Genomic DNA, 24166 nt, shown 5'->3' with positions numbered 1-24166 from the left:
CTAATACGAATTCAAATAAACGCTAGTAAAAAAATAAAAAAGATTAAAATTCTGTTCTGTAATTTTATATCGTACCGTTAAATAATAGATATTATAATATTTTGGGTTAAAATGATTGATTGTAAATTAATTACATTGTACTGTAATTTGATTTTTGCCGTAGCATCCACTCAGGCAAAAGTCCACCAGTCTTTAGAAATCCAGTCCGTGTTTTTTCCACGGCTCATACTTGTCTGCTGGTTGTGCGGTTTTGCAGCGTGTGTGTGCGTGTGTGTGTGTGTGTGTGCGTGTTTGTGTGTGAGAGAGAGAGAGAGAGAGAGAGTCAGGATTCCTACTTTCCCCCGTTGATCGAAACACAGAGCTGTATAGAGCAGAAGTTCAGGACGCGCAGCTCCGGCCACTGGAATCTGGAGGTTTCACTTTTTTATCATAAGTGACGCGTTTATTTCAGGCGGATCCGTATCGGACTTCTGCTATATGTTGGATGCGAAATAAGGCGTGATTAATGAGCGATTGAAACATTTCTCAACCTGCAGCTGTAGATCCCGGTGCGCCGAGCGCGTTTCTCTCCACGGATCGTACGCGCGGATCGTGCGCCTTTACGCATCGGGTGGATTTTTGCGCACGGGAGTGTTGCGATGTCGCGGACACCTGTCGTGATTTTCACTTCTCTGTGTCTTCTCTTCTTTACGCTGTCATGTGCCGGAGATGTGAAATCGCGCAGCTGCGGCGACGTGCGCCAGGCGTACGCGGTCAAGGGGTTCAGTCTACATGATGTGCCACATCAGGAGATACCAGGTGAGGGTGCCAAGGGTTTGCCATTCATCCAGCTGGGGTTACGGCAGGAATTTTCCCTCGTTTGTCTTTTTTTAAATGCAACATTTTGGTGGGGAACAGGTCGTACTCGTGCAGAACGTCTTATTTATCATTAGCTACATTGCGCCTTGTGGTGCTGTGTAATATGGTGCAAGGATGGTCAACTCTCGCATCGCATGTGATAAATGGCAATATTTTAAGAAGCTTTAGAAAGCACCCGTCATGGTGATGCATAAGAAATGCGTTCGACGATCATTGGGGTGATATTAGAGCGAGTTTGGCTGTTCAGTTTCTGCATCTTTAAGTACCAGAAAGTTTGAAGTTGAACAGGTCTGTGTGACTTAAAACCAAATGAATGTAGATCTAAGTGGGACGTTACCTGTTGTGGTTTTGATCGATGCGTTGCACACATTGATATTTAATGTAAAAGGATTTAGAAGGAGTTCAGGTGACTTGCAATTTTTGGGACTGCTCCTTTATAGTAAATGGACATTTTGACAGCGTCAACGTGTTTATATACACACATTCTAACAATTGCATATTAAACGTAAAGTTAAATCTGCTTCAACTGTTGCGCGCTGAGCATGTTTTATTTTCAGAGAAATTGACAGTAACGCATGGTAAACTTCTATCAGCAGCTGTGTTTAGATTTAACAACGCTTCGTTTTTATGTGCAGTTTTAGTGTTAGTTAAAAACCTACAAAGGTCATTAAAGGTTCTTTTTTAGTGCCACGCAGACATACAGGATAAGTGTGAGTTACAGTCCAATCTACCCGTGGATCGTCTTTGGACATGCTCAGTAAACTACTGTCCTCCACTCCTATAAACTCTTTTTGTGAGTTTTAGACCCATTGTAAGAGATTTACAGTGTTTTTTTTATCAGCAGACTGCCTCCAATTAAAAGGCGAGAGTCAGTGTACTATAAAAGAGTCCAGTAGGTGTCTCTACTCACTCAGGCGGACGAGTCTCTGTTTAACACTGGATTTATAAAGTCCTGCAGGCCATTTACAGTCGAGTTGAGTTGACTGCACAGTATGCACAGATTTTTCTTGCATTATCTTAATCACATTTAAGGGGTTTTACCCGGTAAAAGCAGATTACCATGGTAAGAACGTGATGCATGAGAAGAGAGCTGAGCGTTTTTTAAAGGTTGAGATCATGCTGTAATAATGTTTCATTCCACAATGCCATTGAATCCGGCTTTAAATGACATTTTGTTTCTTGTACCAATGCAGTACAAACTGTTTTATAATTGTGGTATTTAGACATGATTGTATGAGAAAGTTTAGTTCCAAAACCAAAGTGTTTTTTAGTCTTAGGTTCTTAAGTTTCAGTGTTTGTGAATGTTTGGCGATGAATCTAAAACAGCAAATCTGTATCTGTAACTAAATGTGAATTGGAAATGAACCCGTACTGTGTGTTTGTGTACCACACGCATCTGCATTGTTTTTCTAAACTAAGATTCTTTTAGTTTTCCCTCGTGTTAAACCGTATGAACGTACTCTTCAGAGATTCCCGTTCCCGGCGTCCTCGGGGAGTTTCACTGGTTTCAGAGCGAGACGCATGTGAATATACACTGGATGTGTTAATGCAGGATGTGTTTGTGTTGTAATACCCCTGCAATGCTGACATTTCACATTTTTCTTCTGATTTGGCTGTAGGATATTTTGTGACGATTGTCAGGTTTGTGTGTGTGTGTACAGGTTCGGGCAAGCTTTCTCGGAGTGCTCTTTATTATTTATGCATCTCTGAAAGAGATCAATACATTTTTATTGCTTTAATTTCAATAATAGCAACAGGTTTGTGTGAGGGTTAGCTTTTCATGATTGTATCATAGAAACAGTTGTGTGTGCGTGTTAAATGATGTTTTACATGACGTTTAATAGAAGTGTGTTTGTCTTCAGCAATAACCCGACACCAGCTTTATGATCTAAAATTTCATTTGTTTTTCATTAATTCAGTATTCTGCGGGAGACTTTTACTGTATATGAACTGGTGTAATGTAGACATACATGGCAAATGATATGTAACATTTTCAATAAGGTTTTGTTTTAGAAAACAATGTTTAGAGGAAGGAACCGTGAAAACAAGAAACTCTCAGAAATAATTGAAAACAGCAGGAATGAATGTGAAAATCGTAGAGGATAAACCGAATATAACGACTGCAGTATCATATCAAACGCTTCACTAAAGAGATATTCAGCCTTCTGTTGACGTGTGTTGACATTTATGTTTGGAGCTTGCATCATTTTAGATTTCAGATTTTCATGGCATGATGGTTTAGATGACAGTGTTCCAGTAAACATCATGCGACCTAAAACGATGATTTGGAACAAACACAAGACAGCATAAAGTCACTTAGTTATTCAAAGATTTATAAGTCTGTACAAACCTAGATGTGTGCAGTAGATAAGTGTGTGTGTGCCAGAGAGATCCAGAACACGAGATTGTAAAGAGCATCTGATTTTAAAGTGTCTCTTCATCCCGCTGGAGAGATTCATGGGTGTGTGAGAACATTCCAGACTGAACAAATCATACGATTCCCAAATCATGACATTATTTTCCAGACTCTGACCTAAGAGACAAACATCTTTATTGGTATATTGTGAAATACAGGGGGACACACACACGCACGCGCACACACACACGTGTACTGATGGTTTTGTCTTCAGATAAATCATCTGCTCCATTAATCCCATGTTTGATTGTTTCTTCTCTCATGAGCTCATTTCAGGTCTCAGTTGGTATTTGTTTGTGTGATGAGTCTTCAAATCGGTGCCTGACAACACAGAGGTCACGAGGGAAGCGTTACACACACTTGACTTCACACTAGCATTATAAATACACAAACAGGACATTATCCGCATACCTTTAACAAGTGAACTTTGATACTAAAACATTTGTGTTTATCTTGAATTCTTGGCAAGTTTAAATTAATTTGTATTGCTTCGTTGGTATGTTTTAGTCTGACCTGCTCTCATGTCATTGATGGATAGGTTCAATGCCGTATTTGTTAAGTAATCGTATGTTTTTGCACAACTCCAACAAATGAACCATGTCGTTATACTCCATCTCTGTTGGATACTTGCAGGTTACTTCGCAGAAGTATGTTTATGTGTGTTGAAGTCAGAAACGACGTCAGACTCACATTTCTTGTAAAGTTGTTATATTTTTAATAATAAAAAAAGCTTAAAGTACATTTGATTTGCGAGGAATTGAATTAAAGGCTTTACCTATAAAGAGGAATCACCACACAATGGGCCTCAATCATGAAACATTCGTAAATAAATGAGTAAATTCTGCGTAAAACAGACCTTTACGAAAACTTGAATCCTGATTCACAAATACTTCGTAAACGTCAGATTTGATAGTAAAATGTGTGTGTGTTAATGCATTCCAATTACTTGTAAATGCACGTTCATTCATAATTAGCATAAAAACCGCCTATGACGCTACGCAAAGTATCTTGGAATGCTGGAATCCTCTGGACTTCATTCTCTGGTTTGGCTACATTGCATAAATGCATAAGAGACTGATAGTCTATATGCTTACCAATAAATTAATCAATTAAACCGTGTCCACCAAAGCGTTTTTAGCCAGCTAAAATAATACCTGGTGCTCTTCTGAAAACGACCAGGTGGTGGCGCTTGACAACGCTTTGGAGGCACTGCGCGTTATTCCAGAGACGCGTTGGTTGCACTCCGAAAAGTTGAACTATTTACATCTTGATGCAACGCCAACGCGCCTAGAAAAATGTGCGTGACGCACCGCATGCGCGTCGCGACCCCGTCGCCCCCTGCTGCGCATCTACATTTAATATGCCCGAATATGCACGCGGAAAAGACGCGAAATGTGAATCGGGCCTAATGCAGTGTCATCAGCTTGTCTAAACTAACACAGAACGTGACGTGCGGTTTTACGCACCATTTACAAATGGTAGGGAGCAGGTGTATTTCTTTCGTGCCAACTAACATTTTGAAAATACGACCATTTTCATGAATCTGAAAATTTAAGTTAGAATAACTTTACAAACGATCTACACAAAAATGGGTTCTAAAAAAATGGGACCCATTGTATTCATATATTACGTTTCCAGCTAAAACACAACACTGTATGTTTTGATATAAAGTAGAGCTTCTTCGATCATGGTATAAGATTACAGTCACCTCTGGTGGTATTTTTCATTAAACCAGAATGTGATGGATGCCGTATGATGTTATTGGTCTGCTTTTTTTTGTCACACTTTGGCATTTCAACAAGTGTTACGTGCACGTTGGGTGAGATCTAAGACACGCTCCGGGTTTAATATCACAATCCACCATATGTTGATTCAATCTGTCTGTACCTGTCTCCACGCGTCTCTCCTCACTTCTGTCTCTCTCTCTTGCTGTCTTTCTTCTAATCACCGGCTTTAATGAAAATCTAAATGTCGGCGGCACCTGAAGACTGAAGGCTTTGATCAGGCCGCTCGTGAGATCGCCTTATTTGTCCAGGCAGCGCTGGCGCGTTGAACCACATCCATTTGCATTCATTATTTTGCACCGACCTGCACAAACAGAGAGAGGTTTGCAGACATCACGCCTGTTAGAAGGCGAACGGACGTACAGAGAGAGAATAATGTAAATTTATGTGGGATGAATTAATTAGGTCGCCGCTATCTTGTAAAGGTGACGTCTGTAGCAAAGCCGAATACATCAGAGGAATATTTATCTACGATTATACGCCATATTCAAGACGTTTATTAAATCAAAGCCATCATTAGCTCACCCTAGTGTCACTTTCTCTCTCTTGGATCCACAAAAGGGAATTTTAGAATATTCCCACCACTCTTTTTTTTGTATAATAAGTAAGCGAAGCATTTACGCACCAGAAAAAGTGTCTTTTTATAAATATGATAGTTTTGCACGAGGAACAGACTGAGGTGTTGGAGTGATTAATCGAGGATCGTTTTTCGGTGTACACTCTTAAAAATAAAGGTGCTTAAAAGGTTCTTCACAGCGATGCGAACCAATTAGTCAAAGAACCATGTCTTTCTTACCTTTTAATAATCTGAAGAACCTTTTTTTCACCACAAAGATTCTTATGGAACCATTTAGACAAAAAAAGGTTCTTCTATGGCACCTTTATTTTTAAGAGTGTACTGTCTCTTTAAGAGCTGCGTAGTTATATAACCATTACAGAACTTATCTCAGCTCAGAGGGTATATGTTTTCATTTAATTTTATTTTATTTTATTGTTCCAGTGGCAACAGAGAAATATAATATTTGCTCGGGGCCCGTGTATAATGTAGCAGAAAATCCGAGTCTGTCAGTTTCTTCATGTAAGGACTTCTGGGAAATCCACCTACATCGCCTCCAGTAATACTGCTAGAAAAAGGAAGATCCAGGCAAACAGATGAATTATTTATAGGTAAATAGATTTATGTGTATCAAAGGCTGTTCATTTTCATTACCGTGAAGGGCTTTGTGTCGACACAGATGCGGACGTCCGAAATGTATACCATATCTAAAGATTTGTATTTCTCCAGAACACATACAGAATGTGCATTGTTTCCTCACATTAAATCTCCATAGTTTTTTTTAAATTTCGTTTTACAAATAAGCAAAGCAAAACAGTTTAACGTTGTTATGACGGTAAAATATGATTATTATTCTTTAATAAAAGGAGCAAGAGCAGCAGTTCGCGACCAGAAGGATTTGATCTATTCATCTTCGCGAGCGTTTGACGGGAATGATTTTCAAGCGCACAAATCTGACGTTTGCCACAGCAATAAACTCCCATTCAAATTCACCGCAAGCCACGGTTTGCGTAATTGGTTTTTCTTAACGTCTCCTAAATAATCCCGAGCACAAACACGAGGCGTACGAGCAGCCGCCCCGGAGGAGAAGGGATGTAGAAGCCACTTAATTACTGCTAATGAGAAATACTAACACGAGCACATCAGGTGCCGCTGGATTATACCTGGCCAGTAATATTTATCTACTCAACAACACACAACATCACGGCAGAAACCCTCCTGGACACGTGAAATTCAAAGTTAAACATTAAAATAAGGGTTCGCAAGTTGAGATGTAACAGTGATGATTTAATGTGATTTCTCAGGAATGTCAGTCATTTATTCATCCTCACATCATATCAAACCTGTTTGGTTTGTACGCTTCACGCGAGATAATAAAGGCATGAATATTATGGGAATTGAGTGACGCTGGACGCTGTAGCGTTGTTTGGAAGCGTGGGTGAGGTGAGAATCTAATGCTTTGTTTTGCCCCGTCAGTGGTGAGATGCTGAGAGCGTTTCGTTGCTGCTTCCCTCCGAGCGGCTAGAAAACCAACAGCACATTATTCTAGCGTTGCTTGCACTCGCTGTCGGCATCACTTGGGATTGGTGTGTGTTTTCTCCCCCCAAACTTTCTCTCTTGCTTCCCTCTGCTTGTGTGTTTTCCTGACTTTAATGCGGTGTCCCTAAAATAGCTGATGTCAAGGAAGCGTTAAACTTGTGTTGTGTTACCCATAACACATGAGCTGAATGATCTGTCAAACCCTGACGCTTGTTAAAGAAAGTGATGCTGCTTTCTGTAAAACCACAAAAGATTGTTGTGTTGCTGAAATGTTGACGAAGGCCAGACAATGAGTCAGATTGCTTTGTAGCCGTTTGGTCCGAGCAACACTTGTAGCTCACATTTATGGAGGTTTGATGTTAGTGTGGCTGTGTCTGCTTTAATAACGCCGGCTCGCTGTGAATGACTTCTTGTTTCATTTCTATGTGCCACTGGTTGTTTACAGCATTAGAAAAGCGGCTTTGGAACGGCTGCTTCTAAAACAACAAGCTGTCGTTTATTTAACTAGCAGAAACTGTAATCCAGAGTGACTCCGTAAAGTATGTTATAGATTTTACATTTACATTACAGTTATGTATTTGGCACACACTTTTATTCAAAGCGACTTATTAATGTGTGATCTTAGCGCCATTTTCTGTCAGTTAAGCTTCAGTAGCACTTTACAGTAAGTCTTCTTTTATTAAAGGTGCAGTTTGTAACTTTTTTGCAGAAATATCCAAAAAAAACTAGGCCAGTGTTATCTATTTTGTTCAGTGTAGTACTTACAATATCTCCAATGTTTCCAACTATTTGTAAATCAGGCTTACAAAGATCACGTGAGGCACCTCGGCCAATCATGTAACAGCCTCATTTCCTGTATTCCGCTGAAGGTTGCAGGCTTTCCATCTAGTGTCTTCGGTTACGCGGATATGACGCCATTGACAGGCGACTGCCAGAAACAGCCCCGTGTCACTGGTTAAAATGACAATTTTCTCATCTCTGGCGTTACCCTCGGTTTCAGCTTTTTATGCCGAAGAAACCATGACAAAACAGTCTCGTGGACAAATGTGAAAGTATTAGCTTGTAGCGTCTATCAAGCGACTATCTTGTTTTGCGCAGTAGTTATGGAGCACAATTATTCTTTACTGTTTGCCGCTGGTTCTGTCAACAAATGTCACGGTCCACCGTCTGCCCTCATTTACCACTGGACTACACTTCCCATAATCCTTTGCACCCGTCTCACCTGATCCCTATCATATGGACATCATTGCTAATTCCCATCACCTGTCTACCCCTCCTTATCTGTCTTATTTAAGTTCTCTCCTTAGTTCAGTTCTTTGTCTAGTATTGTATGTGTATATGGTGTTGTGCTTTTTCCTATGTCGCCTTGGATTATATTAAACCATTTTGGATTATCTGCATTTCTCGAGTCTTCCCTGCACGGACCGTTACAACAAAGACATTTTTACTAGACAGAGACGCTGATCTTGCATGTGTTTTACTGGATAGGTGAACAACTGTTTAGATTCCTTTACTGACAGAAAACGTATGATTATTATATCGATCAACAAGGTTAGTCTTATTGTTTGAATGTCTTTTTCTTAATTTAGCACGAGTATATATATTTACTGAACAAGCAGAAATCGTCTTCAGATCATCTGACTAAATAGTAATTAATTAATTTAATGAATTGCATCTAATTCATTATAACAAAATAAAATGTGTAAAACTTTATTACTTTACATCATCCATAAAGGTGATTTCTCATTCACGTCTGATTGATTATTAGCGGTGGAGTTGAAGACGACAGTTCCCATTATTCCACGCTCCTTCACAGCGTCATCAAGCTACGCCTTTGTTGTTGATTTGAACATATCTGTTTTGAATGTGCGCCCACTAGCGGCGGATTTTACCAACTGCGCCTTTAACTAACAATGAATGATATCTCTACAGCATTTACTTCATGTTACTAATACATTTTTGATCAAATACAAAAGTTGGATCTGTTAACATTATTTAATGCGCGGTGAACTAACATGCATTAATAGCGTGTTTGTATTAACTAACATTATCAAAGAATAATAAATGATACTAAACATATCGTTTAATACACTTACTAATGTTAATGAATAAGATCTTATTGTAAAGTGTCACTAGAACTTCTCGTGCTTTAATAAAATAATAGGTCACACTTCAGTATAGGGGGCAATTCTCGCTATTAACAAACCATTAACTAAGACTTTTTCCCCAATAAACTCTTAATTTGTATCTTGTTAATAGTTCGTAATGTAGTTGTTAGGTTACGGTATTGGGTAGGATTAGGGATGTAGAGTATGGTCGTGTTGAATATGTGCTTTATAAGTACTAATAAACAGCCAATATGCCAATAAAAGGCATGCTAATAACAACTAGTTAATAGTGAGAATAGCCCCCTATACTGAAGTGTTGCCAAATAATAATAAATAACTGTTGATTAATTTTGATTTCATTTATATTAAATGTGATTTATGCAAATAGAAAACACTCTCATTTGTTTAGGGTTGTTTATAAATAAAAGATATAGATATGTATTGTGAATTCCAATCACTGGTAGTTTAGTTTGTTAGTGATTCCGATACAAAACGCATCCGTGTGCTTCATCTGAAGAAATGCTACATAAAACCACCAGCAGCTGAGTCGTTGAGAGTTGAAGTGCAGCAGTGCTGTACAGGAATTCATCTTTAACTCAAGTGCATTTTCAAGTCAGTCAGCCCGGGGTCAAAAAACAATGCTTCAGAAGTTCATCCAGAGCGATGTGCTGCTTCAGAGCCCGTCGTTCATCCTAGCATCTCTCTGCTCCAATGCCTGCGCGGCCCAGTCCGCTGTCAGGAACTCCATTACACACCAGTCATCCTCACACCACAGTCCTTCAGACACACAAACACACCTGTGCGTGCGTGCGTGTGTGTGTGACAGAGAGATGCAATACAAAGAATGTTTAAACCTCAACATGAAAGTTTGTCGATGTATTATGAAAAAAGTAATATTGTAAACATTATGACTGGATTTTGTGAGTGTGTGAGTAGTTTGTGTTTGTATTTAAACAGAAAGTGAATGAAAAGTGACGGTCATGTTTTGAGCAAAGCTGAGCGAGTGAACTCTTTTCTTTGAAACCGACTGAGGCACTCTCAAGGTGGATTGAAGGATTGGTGGTGTTGTGGGTTTATGAGCAGCCAAATTGAAATGAAGGTGAGCGAGCATTATCATTATCTACAGTATGTATGGAAGGTATTTCGTGGCTGATCGTGGCATTGACAGCAGGTGGAGTTAAATGGCGTGACGGATTTTATTAGATCATTTATACGACTTTAGCATTGTTTATTGATGTCCTATGGTGTTGTATTTTTTAAGAAATGGTGACCAGGGTAGGGTTGCACCAGTCATTCGTTAGTTCTTTCTTAAATGTGAACGTAAAGTCCACACTAGATGCTTTGTAACTACTAGCTAGTTTGTCATTAACTCTGTCCGTTATTTGGTGGCACCATTGGTCTTAATGCAGAAAGTAGCTAGTAGTTCGTAAGCTCTCCGTAAAGTAACGTGTAGTCGCACAATATGACGTTTACCTTCAATAGTCCAATAGCAGCTTGATTTAAACTTATTTCACCTCGCATAGCATAACGGTAAAAAATATGTTTTTATTAAATAGAATAGAATACTACCTAATCATGAATAACATAATAACAAGATTAATAAACAAATGTTGATTAAAAACAATACAGCCCAATAAAATCATAAAAAATGACATGCAATATGGGTGATTTCATTTTACTGCCAACCGCCAAAGAAATAAAAAGAAGATGATTTTATTTTGATGTGCACAACACAGGCAGACATACACACACGGAGGCGCGCTAGGATGGGTTCTTATTAGAGCCGCTAATAATGTAATGTCATCACATAATGTTCTCTATTTTAAAAGGTAAGTGACTGTAAATGTCAGCATTATCATGTGTGTAAAGCATTGAAGAATGTCGAGTGAAACAAGAGCTTATTCAGTTAGTTCAGTGAGTCTGCTATATTATTCCTATACAGTTATTCCTGACGGGAGGCTTCCGTAAATATTTAGTTTATACGTAACGTTACGCTTCAACTTGAATGGTGCAGTTCAGAAATATTTAGTAGTGCGTAAGTTGTAACTTAGTGCCCATTTAAGTCAAAACTAGGCTAAGTTGTAACTTACACACATGCAGCTGGTGCAACCGGCCCCAGTTCAGCAACTGCAACGTGCAAACTTTTACTTTATCTTATGCAGATTTATATGCTGTGTAAATAAATTCAGTAGTGTTTTCATATTCCGTTTTAATGTTATATATACTGCACAATTACATGTACATATATAGTGAAAATTCTTTACAAGTCAAGTCACTAACTTACTATTTTACATTTTGGCCAACTTACAATTGAGTTGATATAACTTAAAAAGTAACTTGAAGTTATGTAGAAAAAGACAGTGATTTTTAAGTTTAGTTTTTAAAGTTTAAAGTGAAGTGAATTAATAAGAGAATAACATCTGCTGGTGTTGAGTGTTTCAGTGAAGTTTGAAGTTTATTTTGCTGTACAGTGTGATGTAGTTGTGTACTGTGTGTGTATTTATAGAATCACAGTATGTGCCAGAGGTATTATTGCAATGAAAACAGGGTGGATTTTTTGGGTACAGAAGTGGTTAATTATACAGTGGGGGATTTCAAGCAGAGGTGCTTTGTATAGTTTTGGTGTAGTGTGAAGGGTGTATGAAGTTCTCCCTCTGAGACGTGACCGCGTGGGCCGATGACCCTCGAGACTTCATTAAAGCTGCTCGGGGCGAATGCTTTTTCTCTCCTGGTGTCTGTGGCGATATGCTCACAACAAGTCAGAAGGAATATTCAGGGTTAAATATGTCTTGAGTGCTCTTGACAGAGACAGTAAGTGGTCTGCTGTTGATTTCTAGCAACAAAATCTCAAGGCAACTCATTTAAACTCTTTTATGATTTAGCGACTCATTCTTATGAACATTATGTACAGTCTGCATTTGCCCATGTGGTGGGTTGTGTTAGGGGTCAGTTTGGGATGAACCTTCATTGCGTTTTGTAATAATCACTAGTATTTGTACAATTCACATCGTACAAATATAAATGAAATTACCACATTGTAAAATAGTTACATTTTCTCCTGAGATCAAGATGTAACTACTGAAATAACTTTACCAGTTTGTAAAAACCATAATGTGATTACAATGCTAGTCTAAAAAAGTCAATAGGGTCAGTGTACTGTGATTTTATGAGTAATGAAAATATATAGGGTCAATTTAGATTTGATAAAGTCTTTAAAAAAGTATATACTGTAGGTTCAGTTTTGATTTTACGAGGTCTTTCTGGCAAATTACAGGGTCAGTTTAGATTTTATGAAGTTGTTAAAAGGTATATAGGGCCGGTTTTGATTTTATGAGGTCTTTATGGAAATATATAGGGTCAGTTTAGATTTTATGAAGTTGTTAAAAGGTATATAGGGCCAGTTTTGATTTTATGAGGTCTTTGTGGAAATATATAGGGTCAATTTAGATTTTATGAAGTTGTTAAAAGGTATATAGGGACAGTTTTGATTTCATGAGGTCTTTGTGGAAATATATAGGGTCAATTTAGATTTTATGAAGTTGTTAAAAGGTATATAGGGCCAGTTTTGATTTTATGAGGTCTTTATGGAAATATATAGGTCAATTTAGATTTTATAAACTCTTTAAAAAAGTATATAGGGTCAGTTTTGATTTTACGAGGTCTTTATAGAAATATATAGGGTCAATTTAGATTTTATGAAGTTGTTAAAAAGTATATAGGGCCAGTTTTGATTTTATGAGGTCTTTATGGAAATATATAGGGTCAATTTAGATTTTATGAAGTTGTTAAAATGTATATAGGGTCAGTTTTGATTTTACGAGGTCTTTATGGAAATATATAGGGTCAATTTAGATTTTATGAAGTTGTCAAGTATATAGGGCCAGTTTTGATTTACAATGTTGGAAATATTATATAATTTTGTCTTTAACCCCTTCAGACCTATTTTTTTGCCTTAATGAAGAAAGCACTTGGTGTCTGGGTCTGACGGGGTTAAAAAGTATAGACTGTGGGGTCAATTTTGATGTCCCATTTTTAAATTACACACCAGTACAATACGTTTATTTAATAACTGGAATGATGTGATGGAAACCTAGGTGACTGGAGGTGTAGTTGTTGGTAAAACACAGACTTTGCTTCTACTCATCAACATGCTTCATGTGATTGGGTGTTGGGATGAGGTCTCGAGCCAATTTCCGCAGCGAGATTGATGTGCGAGCGTTCGCGGCGTGTCTGTTTTTTTCTCATGTGTGGGGTCTTGTTTATTTTTTTATCTCTCGAGTGGCTTCGAGACATATGCTGCACTTGATCTCGCTGCTAGAATGAGAACTCTTTGTTTTCATCCGACGCAATTCCAACATATTGAAGCTTTAATTCAGTTCTCCTTCAAAGATAAACAGATCCGCCGTGAGACGTGACCGAGCACAGTCACACTGCTTGCTGTTTCTCACATAATCTCACATTTAATTGAAAAAAAACCTTTTACTGTAGTAAAACCATTGTTTTGCCAATAGTAATCAACCCACCAAAGAACTACGGTTTTTACACTTTTACCACAAACAAAAATAATTATTCTTTTTCGTAAGGGTTGTTTTATTTATTTTAACATAGAATTGATTTTGGGAGAATTAGATGAAAAATATTTGAGTTCTTCTAAAAAAATCAGATTTTTAAAGGAGAAAGTTGTTGAAATGTTATCTGAATCTTAAGGTGCAAGTGAGATTTATATATATGAGAAAAATCTGAGAAATAGGACAAATAAACGAATGTCACCACATTATCTCAATTTAATCTCATTGCTGTTTAGGCGAGAGAATAATTGTGTTATTATCCTCGTTTGAAGAAATATCCATTTTACTTTTCTTTTTTTAATACTATACTGTAATGATGTGCCAATTTGCCTTGTTGCTTGGCAACACACAATTAATGTGATGCTTTTCTATGACTTGGCAGGAGAATCGTTAAGTGTTTTTAATAGTCTTAATTATTTACTGAACGTATCAATTTGTTTATTCAACATATTGTGTCATGTCTCTTTAACCACAAGCGAATCACTGTAATTATTTAAGATACGAGAGATTCATTATTATGGAGAATGTAAAGTATTGCACTCTTCTTTAAATGACAGCAGGATAGTTGTCATGTAGATACTGTATTATATTATATTATAAATATTAGTGTATAACAAAAGGTTTCTTATAAGCCTCTCAAAACAGAGATGTTTAGTTTATAGGGTTTTAAACTTGACTTCTCTGTGATGGATTAAAGGTGGCCGCGAGCGTGGCCGCAGTGAATTTGACTTCTGTAAGCTTGTGTCAGCACTCAAGTATTAAATACATGAAGCCGGTCAGGAGCCCTTCAGTATTAAACGCTGACATACGACTGATGCTGACTGTGATGTGAGAAGAGTTTAAGCTGCGGGCAGAGACCGCCATCGCCAGACTTGAGTGTTTTCAATGAGCTGGTAACTGAAGGGATTACTGTTTCTCCCTCAACAATAAACTGATATGCATTACAAAAATGATAGAGAAATACTGAGTTTATGGATTATCATGGAGGGAATCAGAAAATCATGAAAAGAGTAAACACTAAACAGTGAGATCTTTTGAGATCATAGTCTTGTCTTGCTTCATTCGGTGGAGAACAAAAGATGATGTTCAAGGGCGTATAAAGTATTACAGTATAAAAAGCGAAGCGATCGTGATCCAACAGCCTTGCGTTTTATTCTTTTATGCTGTAGGTAGTTGATAATCCTCCCATCAGAAAAATCACAGATGAGATCTCTTTAATATCTCAGTTATTTCTCCTACACTGCAAAAAATGACTTTCTTAGTACGTTTGTCTTGTTTTCCAATACAAATGTCTAAAAATTCTTGAATCAAGATGCATTTTCTTGATGAGCATAACGACCCAAGAAAATAAGTCTCGTTTTTACATTTACATTTAGCCATTTAGCAGACGCTTTTATCCAAAGCGATTTACAGAGAGTTCAGGGAGCAATAAAGCCATATGTCATACAGGAGCAATAATACAATACACAGCAAAATCGCCAGTGTTAAAAAATATCAAATTAACTCTCACAGTGTATATATAATCCACACTATGAGAGTGTGGATTATATATACACTGTGAGTGTTAATTTGACCTTTTTTTAACACTGGCGATTTTGCTGTGTAGGTGCTAATACAAAGTTACTAGTTTCAAGTCTTGTTTTTAGAACAAAAATATGAAATTTCAGTGAATTTTTACTTAAAAAAGGCAAAAAAATCTGACAACGGGTAAGAAAAATAATCTTGAATTTACACTGCAAAAAATGACGTTCTTACTTAGTCTTTTTTTCCAGTAAAAATGTCTAAAAATTCTTGAATCAAGATCCATTTTCTTGATGAGCAAAATGACCTGAGAAAATAAGTCTTGTTTTTAGTAAAAAAAATGAATTTTTTGTTAATTTGTGCTTAAACCAAGCAAAAAAATCTGCCAATGGGGTAATAAAAATAATCTTGAATTAAGGTTTACCTTTTTCTCAGTCACTCAATTCAAGATTATTTTTATAGTGATTAAGAAAAAGGTCAACCTTAATTCAAGATTATTTTCATTACCCCATTGGCAGATTTTTTTGCTTGTTTTAAGCACAAATTCACTGAAATTTCATATTTTTTGTATTAAAACGAGACTTATTTTGCGAGGTAATTTTGCTCATCAAGAAAATGCATCTTGATTCAAGAATGTTTAGACATTTGTACTGGAAAACAAGACAAAAATACTAAGTAAGATTGTCATGTGTTTCAATGGAGGCCAAATGGAAACTTGCTTGAAAGTCTCATGTGCGTCTCAGATATTTCTCTTGAGAGAAAGAGTCTGTCGTAGAGTTTGAGAAGAGATGTCCGTAATGTGTCAAACTGAGCTCAGATTGGTCTGGTCTGCAATCAAAAGTCAATATGATTGAAGATCTCGATATCAACTCAAACATTTCTCATCACATTTGACCTCCACAATCGACATTCATTTACACCTCTCTTCGTGCGTTTCAACAATTGCACTCTCATTTGATCCTCCTGAGCAATTTGAAGAGAAACATCTGAGACTGAGTTGAGATTAGAAGTATGATTGTGCCATTCAAACAAGTGCTCGTGTAGCTGGAGAGGTTCGCTGGAGGAGAACGTGTTCAGCAAACGTCCATTTAAACTCATACAAACCTCGTCGATGTACCAGCGGCTATGACATCTTTTGTTTTCCGCGAGAGAAAGAAGTGATAGGACGCGAGGATGAGAACATGATGACAGAACACCAGCAGCATGAGAAAACACAAACAAGTGCTCGCGAGCGACCGTGTTGCTCTTTTCAGTCTGAAAGCACAGATGGAAAAATGAAAGGGACCATGTGAACGAAAGGAGGGGTCAGGGAAAGATTGTGCAGTGCGTGTTTATTATCCGAGCTGTGCTTTAAGGGATTAGACGCTTTGATAAGCCGTCTGCGGATGCCGGAGGGTCACGGGGAGGCGGAGATGTTCATTTTAAAAGCTCTCCTACTGTTCATCTGCTGGACGAGCTTAATGGTGTCATGTCCCGTCGTTTCTTAAAGACGGCTGATGGCAAACAATCATCACAAAGACAGGAGGGAGGGTTTATTTGCAATTAAATGTGTGCGGGCGTTTTAGATTAGCGCTCAGAAAGCGTGTCCTGATGTCTTCTATTATCCGGAGAGCTTTGTCGTAATCAAACACGGTGGATTTAATTGCGAGAGCTCTGGAAGTGCGAGTGACAAACGTCTGCGAGCGCTGAAGTGTGTTGTTGAAACGAGACTTGTCACAATAACACAATTCAATACTCCTTCAAACGCTTGATATTCAAATATAATTCAAATATTCATCAGATACAAACTCAAGGAGATCCTCTGCATGTGACTGTTGTTGTTTAAACTAGGGCTAGGCAAAAAAATGAGCATAAAATAGTTTTTTTTAAATGCGGTCGATTCGATATCGATTCTCAAAAGCTGCGAAACGTTTTTTTTTACTTTCAACTATCATCTTAGGAATCAGCTATCGCCGACACACGATAGTATGGTCAATCGGAGCAACCCTAGTATGCGACTGTCCTGTTTCAATGTACCCAAGTGTGTTTAAAGTTTAATATACAGGTTTGTGGCTCTTCATTTCATTTTTTAATTCACCATTGTAATCTGATGTTTACTGATCTTTTTAGAAATATCTATAGGATTTGTATTAAATCTGTAATCATTGACTCGAATCGAGAGTTTGTGAATCGGAATCGAATCGGAAAATCCGAATGGACGCCCAGGCCTAGCTGGGTGGTTTGTCATGTTTGAACGATATAATCTCACCAAAGGGTTTCCAAACTGGGATGGAGCGTCCAATGAGAGAAAGGAATTGGTTTTTGAAAACTTGATTTTTGCCAATCGTTGCAGAGATTAAAATCTGCATATCCTGGTTTGAAAACGCCCCTTTTTGTTTTACAGAGATTAAAAATGAAATCTATTGACAGCCCTTATATATATATATATATCATATATCACCATTCAGTCTAAAAATATAGCCATTCATGTTTTTTTTGTCCATATCACCCAGCCATAGTTTAAACTTATGCTAATAAAAATCAGTGTTTGGACAGTTCATACACTAGACAACAAGACTCGCTGACTGACAGAAAACAGTCTCACTTTGATATCTGTTGAACACATAAAAATGAAGTTTGTCGGAGTAGTAAATTAGCTTTCAGCTTGAGTCTTTAAACTACGTGAATGTGAATTGTTCAGGCTTCTCTTAATCTTGTTCGATGTTGATGTTGAAGTCTGGAAGTAGAGAGAGTAAGCCGTGGGATATCCCGACCGCTTGTTCTTCGTTTTCTTCCGGTTTTGTTGGAAACCAAACACTTGATTTGGTTTGCTAGGCAAGTGTGGTTATTATTTCGACTCATTGTTGGGATTAGAGGGGGTTCTTAAACTCTTTTCTGACCTTTTCAACTTTCTCTGTGAGGTTTTGACTCATCCCGCCGTGTTTGTGCCGTGGGCATGAATGATACGCGATGATTCAGAATTTCTTGCTTTTTTAAGAACGTGCCAGTTTTCACGTAGGCGATAAACTAGGTGAAAAATATCCCGTAGACTTTTGCTAAATACTGTAAGGCATTGTCCCGACACTCTTTATCTGGTTTAGTAAGGTCGCCGAGAAGCCCACAGCAACACCCTGACAACCAGACACACCTGCAGCATCACAGCAGATAGTTTTCTGCAGAAACATTCACTCGTCGTCAATGGCCTAACTTCAAAAACAGCCGACGACTGGAAATACGCTTTAAAGGACAGGACGAAACAAGAGTCAGAGAAATATCAGGGGACGGACAGAAGTTTGATTCAGAAAGGTTCTGTCCTACAGAGTTTCTTCCAGTTGAAAGTGAAAAGCCACAGTGTTGTCTCAAGCCATGTGTTGTGGGATTTAGAAACATTTTAGAAACACCTGTGTTTTTACCCTTCAAGAAGACTCTTTGTAGCCTCCGTAGGGACTCACTGTATCAAACCCCCCGGACCGCCGCTACGGAGAACATGTAAAAGATGCGCAACTAATACAGAAGCAGTTTCAGCCTTCAACAACACGCCGAGGTGTCACATCACACGTAAAGCTCACTCTCGGGATGCCTTTATTGTTGTTTACATAAGAAAATCATTACACGCTTGACAGAATTCAGCATGGCTTGTGCCCACGGGGAAGTTTGTCAAGAAGTATTTTAACAAATAAACAAACACATGACTAATATTACCATAGCGACGCATTCTGAATCATTCAAGCACATATGAATGTGTTCCACTGAAACTTTGAAAAGTTTTTGATATATTTGGAAGAGTTGGTAGAAAGATCATTGTGTACAGAATCTGTCTTTTCTTTAACACGTGAGCTGATGTTTTGTTCATAAGAGCTGTAAAATTCATGTGCACTTGGAAGAATTTGTTTGAGACGTAAAAAGCATTTGAGATTAAAGGGACAGTTCGCACAAAAATGAAAATTCTGTCATCATTTACTCACCCTCAAGTTGTTCCAAACCTGTCTTTGTTCAGCTGAACACAAAGGAAGATATTTCTAAGAATGTCAGTAACCAAACAGACCTTACCCCCCCCCCCCCATTGACTCCCGTATTTATTTTCCCTATAACAGTAAATGGGGAATAATGAGCATTCTTCCAAATAGCTTTCTTTGTGTTCATCAGAAAAAAGAAATGAGGGTGAGTAAATGATGACAGAATTTTCCTTTTTGGGAGAACTGTCCCTTTAAGTTAGAGTTAAGCTCCTGTGACTTTTCTCGACAAGCGGATCTCTACACAAACGTTCAGCCCAATAAGAATTCCCAGAAGTCGTCTTACAGCTTATTACTTTAATTTAAGGTGCGTCTCCGAAGCCGTTTGATGTAAACGTTTCTTTTGACAGACGCGATACCTCGTGAACTCAACAGATTGGATAACAAGCTGTAGTGAAGCGTGCCGCTGCGTTTCAAAAGAAACCGCTGGCCGAAACTCGCCTCCCGCGCATTTCCATTTATTTTCCATTTATTTATTTGTTTGCTTCTGTCTTTTTACATTTGGGCAAAAAACACATTTGTCACGAACCGTCACAGCCATCAAAGTTTATTCACACGCTGCGTCGCACAAAGCATTTCATTTATTTTCCTCCGATGGAAAGAAAGGTTCACTTATTTTTCAGTCGGCGTAGCAGGTGAATTCCTGGCGAAACTGCGACGCTCTTACAAGATATTTATGCTTTGAAAATACAGCCCATTGTCCGTGAAATAATCAAAGTGTAACAGGCGTTCGCCTCAGATGGGGAAGTCACACACCATTAGATCCGTGAAGTCTGTTGGGAAGGAGGTGAGGCGGGAGATGGAGAGAATGTTATTGCATGGGGAATTAGACTAATATTTAAACAACGACACCTGTGACGTGCCTTACTGAAGCGGAACATCATCCATCCCTAAGACACACGTACATCTCCACGTGACGGGAGGAGATTTGAAGTTTGCCTTCTGGATAATAGCCGGGTCAGAGATGAACTTGAAAGAGGTTCACGGATGTTGATATGTCCGGCAGTGCATTGTGGGTATGATAGTTACCAGAGGTTAACGACCTGCTGGTTGAAATCTTCTTTGCAGAGATGCCACACGAGTCCCATGTTTGCTTCCCTGAAGAACCTCGTAGTCTGCTCATGAAGTGACCGCAGGGAGCACAGCTCGGCCGGCTTTTAGCAGCTGGTCAGTGTAGCGGCTGAGTCTCAGCGGGTTGCTGTGAAGGGAATGGGTCGAGCCGGGCGGAGGGGACGTCTGTGAGGGTTTGGGTAGGGCTGGAATGATCAGCGGATGCCTCAGGCTCCAAATGCAGTCACCAGCTGCTACCTGTAACACGCAGACACGCTCCAGTTAACATCTGTACAATGTGCAGCCGAGCAACAATTCTCCCTCCACATTCCCTGTTTTCCATTCTCGGCTTTCTGAAAAATGAAGCCGATTGGATGATGGATGGATGCGTTTTCTTTCATCGTGCTTTTTGGCTTCAAACCGGATATGCGATGTCATTGCAGGAACAACATTTGGGTGATAGCAATGCATAGGGATTGATTATCAAAAATAAAAATGGATTTTTCTGGAAATGCTGCTTTGATTCCCATGTGAAAACAAATGAGTATTTACTGCAGTTTATTAGTTAATAGGATTCGGCAGTAATAGAGTATACTACAATTTAGTACAATTTACTGTCGTAAATAAATATTAAAGTATATTACAGTATTTAATGCAGTTCTCTATAGTTACTGCACTTGGTTAATGTACACTATAGTATTCTGTTGTATTAAATACTATAATATACTACAGTACATTACAATTAAATACTGTTTACTATAGTACATCATGAGTTTGGTTCCAAAATGAGATAACTCCGTTTAAAAAAAAAATGTTTTTATTATGTTATCATGTTTTTATTGTGTTTTATTGTGTTAGTTAGCTGTATTTTGTGAGTTATTATGGCTTAAATCACAACAAACCAACTGCAGTTTGATTGATGTTAATTGGAATGCACAATAAAAAAACAGTTATCTCATTTTGGAACCAAACTCTTCAAATACTAAAATATAATACAGTATTTTTAAATCATGTTTACAGGTAATTCTACCCATCTAAAAACTAAACCGCTTTAAAACATTTGTATTGTGTATGTATTATGTTTGATTCTCGAATGGACTGGCGTCGCTAACATTAATACTTCACTGTACGGCCTTTATTTTAGCACAAAAGAAATGTAACGAGGGTTTTACTTGAACTTACTGTACACTCCCTTCCGAGTGAAGGAAAGCTCTTGTTTTAACATCCGCACATTTAATAGCCGGCATGCATCATTCTAGACACTTGCCACGGGCAGAAGAGAAGTTTCTTAGCGAACGGCGCACTGGTCCATTGACATTTAGCAGAAGCGCCTCCACCTGAAGTCATGTGTGACCCCTCATTAACGGTGAAGGGGATTTGAGCGAGGAACTGTAAAATGCTCATAAGGCTGTTAATGTACATTAAATGGACTTTAAATGACAGCAGGGTTGAGTGCTTCTGGCGTGTACTGTATGCATCTGGTCCGAGGCCGAAGGAAGCGGGTTATTTGGGAACGTTGCTGTAGTCTCTTCATCTTGTAGACGCTGTGGACCAGTGACTCGTGGAATAGTTTGCTTGAGAGCATATTTTCATTTGAGCACAAGGCAAAAGCTGCTGATATTGTGCAGTTTAAGGCGTTTGGGTTTAACATCTCACCGCCGTTGGAGGTTTTGATTAAACAACCTTATAGAACAACAGTTTTAAACTGCGAAATATTGTAGTAACGCTAACAAAAAAGCCAAAAGAAGAACTATGATGCTTGCATGTGTTTTTGGACATGGTTGCGTATGTTGATAGTTCACATGTTCAATGTCAATGCCATTTGAAAAAAGGGAAAAAAATTATTCTAGAGGAAATGTGAAATGCTTTCAGAACAGAAGACTGTTGCTTTGTGATTATAATACGTATGAACTCAATATTACAGGTTTCTAAACAATGGTCGCTTTTTAGTCTTGTGTTAGCTAACCCATTCATCTTGCTGTATTGTGTGCAGTTATTATTTTCATAAAACATAATATTTCACATAGCTAATATTTCATAAAATTGCATATAACTTTGGTTGCATGTAATATTTCATAACAATATAGTTTGGTTCCAAAATGAGAACTTTTTATTTTCAAAAATCAAGTTTTTTTATTGTGCATTCCAATTAATATCAATCAAACTACAGTTGGTTGGTTTTGATTTAAGCCATAATAACTCAAGAATACAGCTAACATACACAATAAAACACATGATTTATGAACGGAGTTATCTCATTTTGGAACCAAACTCTTAATATATACAGTAAGTATGGTTGCAAGAACACTATTTTATTCAAGTCATAAACACAATAGATAATTGCGTGGGACCTAAATTGGTTTTAATAGATCTCTTTAAATGGGTCAGAATTATATTTATCACATCATGCATGCATGGATAAATCATTTTCCCCGTCCTTTTCTATCGTATAATGCTTGAGGAAATCTGCGAGCAGGTTGGGTGCGCTGCCAGAACTCTTGCGTTATTTGGAAGTTAAAGAACCCTTCAGAACTGTGGCATATGGTGGCTATCAGAAAGTCTCTGGTCTGTCCTGAATGAACTCATTCCATTTGGGTCTGGACTCCCAGCAGGAATTACAGAAAGTGGGATATGGACTAGAAGTTTACACGTGTGGAGAACACAGTCTGTGGCTAATTTTGCCCACTTCATTCCTCTAATGAAGTCTCATGTCGTCCAACGCCTTATTATCAAATGAAATCTGCTCCATAATGCTGATTATTCCGGCACAAAACTGCAGACTGTGTTTAAATGACGTGTAAAGTGTTTAGAGTTCATCTGAAAGACTGTCTTTCAAAGATTTGAGGTCACCAAACTGGAAAGTGTTTCTTTTGTCAGCACTTGTTATTCCTCGCCTTGGAATTATAGCACTTTTAAGACATTGAGATTTAAGGTTTTACTTTCCATTTTGAAGTCCCAAAATGTACACAACACAAAGAATAGAAACATCGCATAATGTAAATGAAATGTCACAGAATATGAAAGTGTGAATAACTTTGTCAAAAAATTCAGAGAGAATCTTATAATTCCAAGGTGACAAATTATGCAAAAGTGACTTTGCTTTTAGACAGACGAAAATGTTTGCCCGTACTTTCATTTGTTGTGTGAAGACAACATAATAGAATCATGATTTATTGCGAATGTATTCTGATTTGGACACCTTGTAAAATAGTTATGCTTTTCCTTCGGATCAGGTTGCATTCAAAATAAAATCCAAAAGTTGTGCTCATACCCAACCTCCAGAATCTTCATTTATTCAATATTTCCTTACTTTGATCATGCTTTCAGCGATTTGTAAAGGTGCAATGCTCCCAACTTCGTTTTAACACCATATTCAAAGTCGTTCTGCTGGACTTTACGCCAAAATGTGATGGAGAAACTCTTTATATTCCATCTGGACGTATCAGTTGGCTGGCTGCGCCCCTCATGGCCGTGAGGCACAATTATTCAGTGTTTGGTCTAAAGCTCATTCATTATAGAGTATGACACTGATGTGTTCATTAGATAGACGTTATTATTATTTTAAAGGCTAACCCGACCAGCAGAACAGAAGGAGCTTGGAGATCTTTAATCATGTTTGTTGATTTGGTTAGCGGTGGTCTGGCAGCGTCTCAAAGAACTTCAGACCCCTGAAACATCCAGCCGTCGTTCCAGGACCTTTAATCTCCGCTCTCGTTCACAGCGTGTTTGCTTTGGCTCCGTGTGTCCTGTCAGTCTCTTCTCTAAAGTTTTCTT

General features: G+C 38.1%; 1 protein-coding gene across 2 annotated transcripts in view; it reads left to right on the top strand.

Annotated features, from left to right (window-relative positions):
• The first annotated feature begins 306 nt into the window (after window positions 1-306).
• Window positions 307-24166, top strand: part of gpc6a (glypican 6a) — a 151542-nt gene continuing 127682 nt past the window's right edge. The window contains exon 1 of one of the 2 annotated variants that reach the window (XM_057332362.1): window positions 307-798. In XM_057332362.1, coding sequence (XP_057188345.1) covers window positions 639-798 — 160 coding nt within the window. In that variant the 5' untranslated portion in view covers window positions 307-638. The remainder of the gene's footprint in view (window positions 799-24166) is intronic. The other variant, XM_057332363.1, reaches the window with a different exon arrangement.

Source organism: Triplophysa rosa, linkage group LG4 (genome assembly GCF_024868665.1).
Source record: "Triplophysa rosa linkage group LG4, Trosa_1v2, whole genome shotgun sequence".
Classification (NCBI taxonomy): domain Eukaryota; kingdom Metazoa; phylum Chordata; class Actinopteri; order Cypriniformes; family Nemacheilidae; genus Triplophysa; species Triplophysa rosa.
The sequence above is the reverse complement of the archived record's forward strand: the minus strand, read 5'-3'. Positions and strand labels throughout refer to the sequence as shown.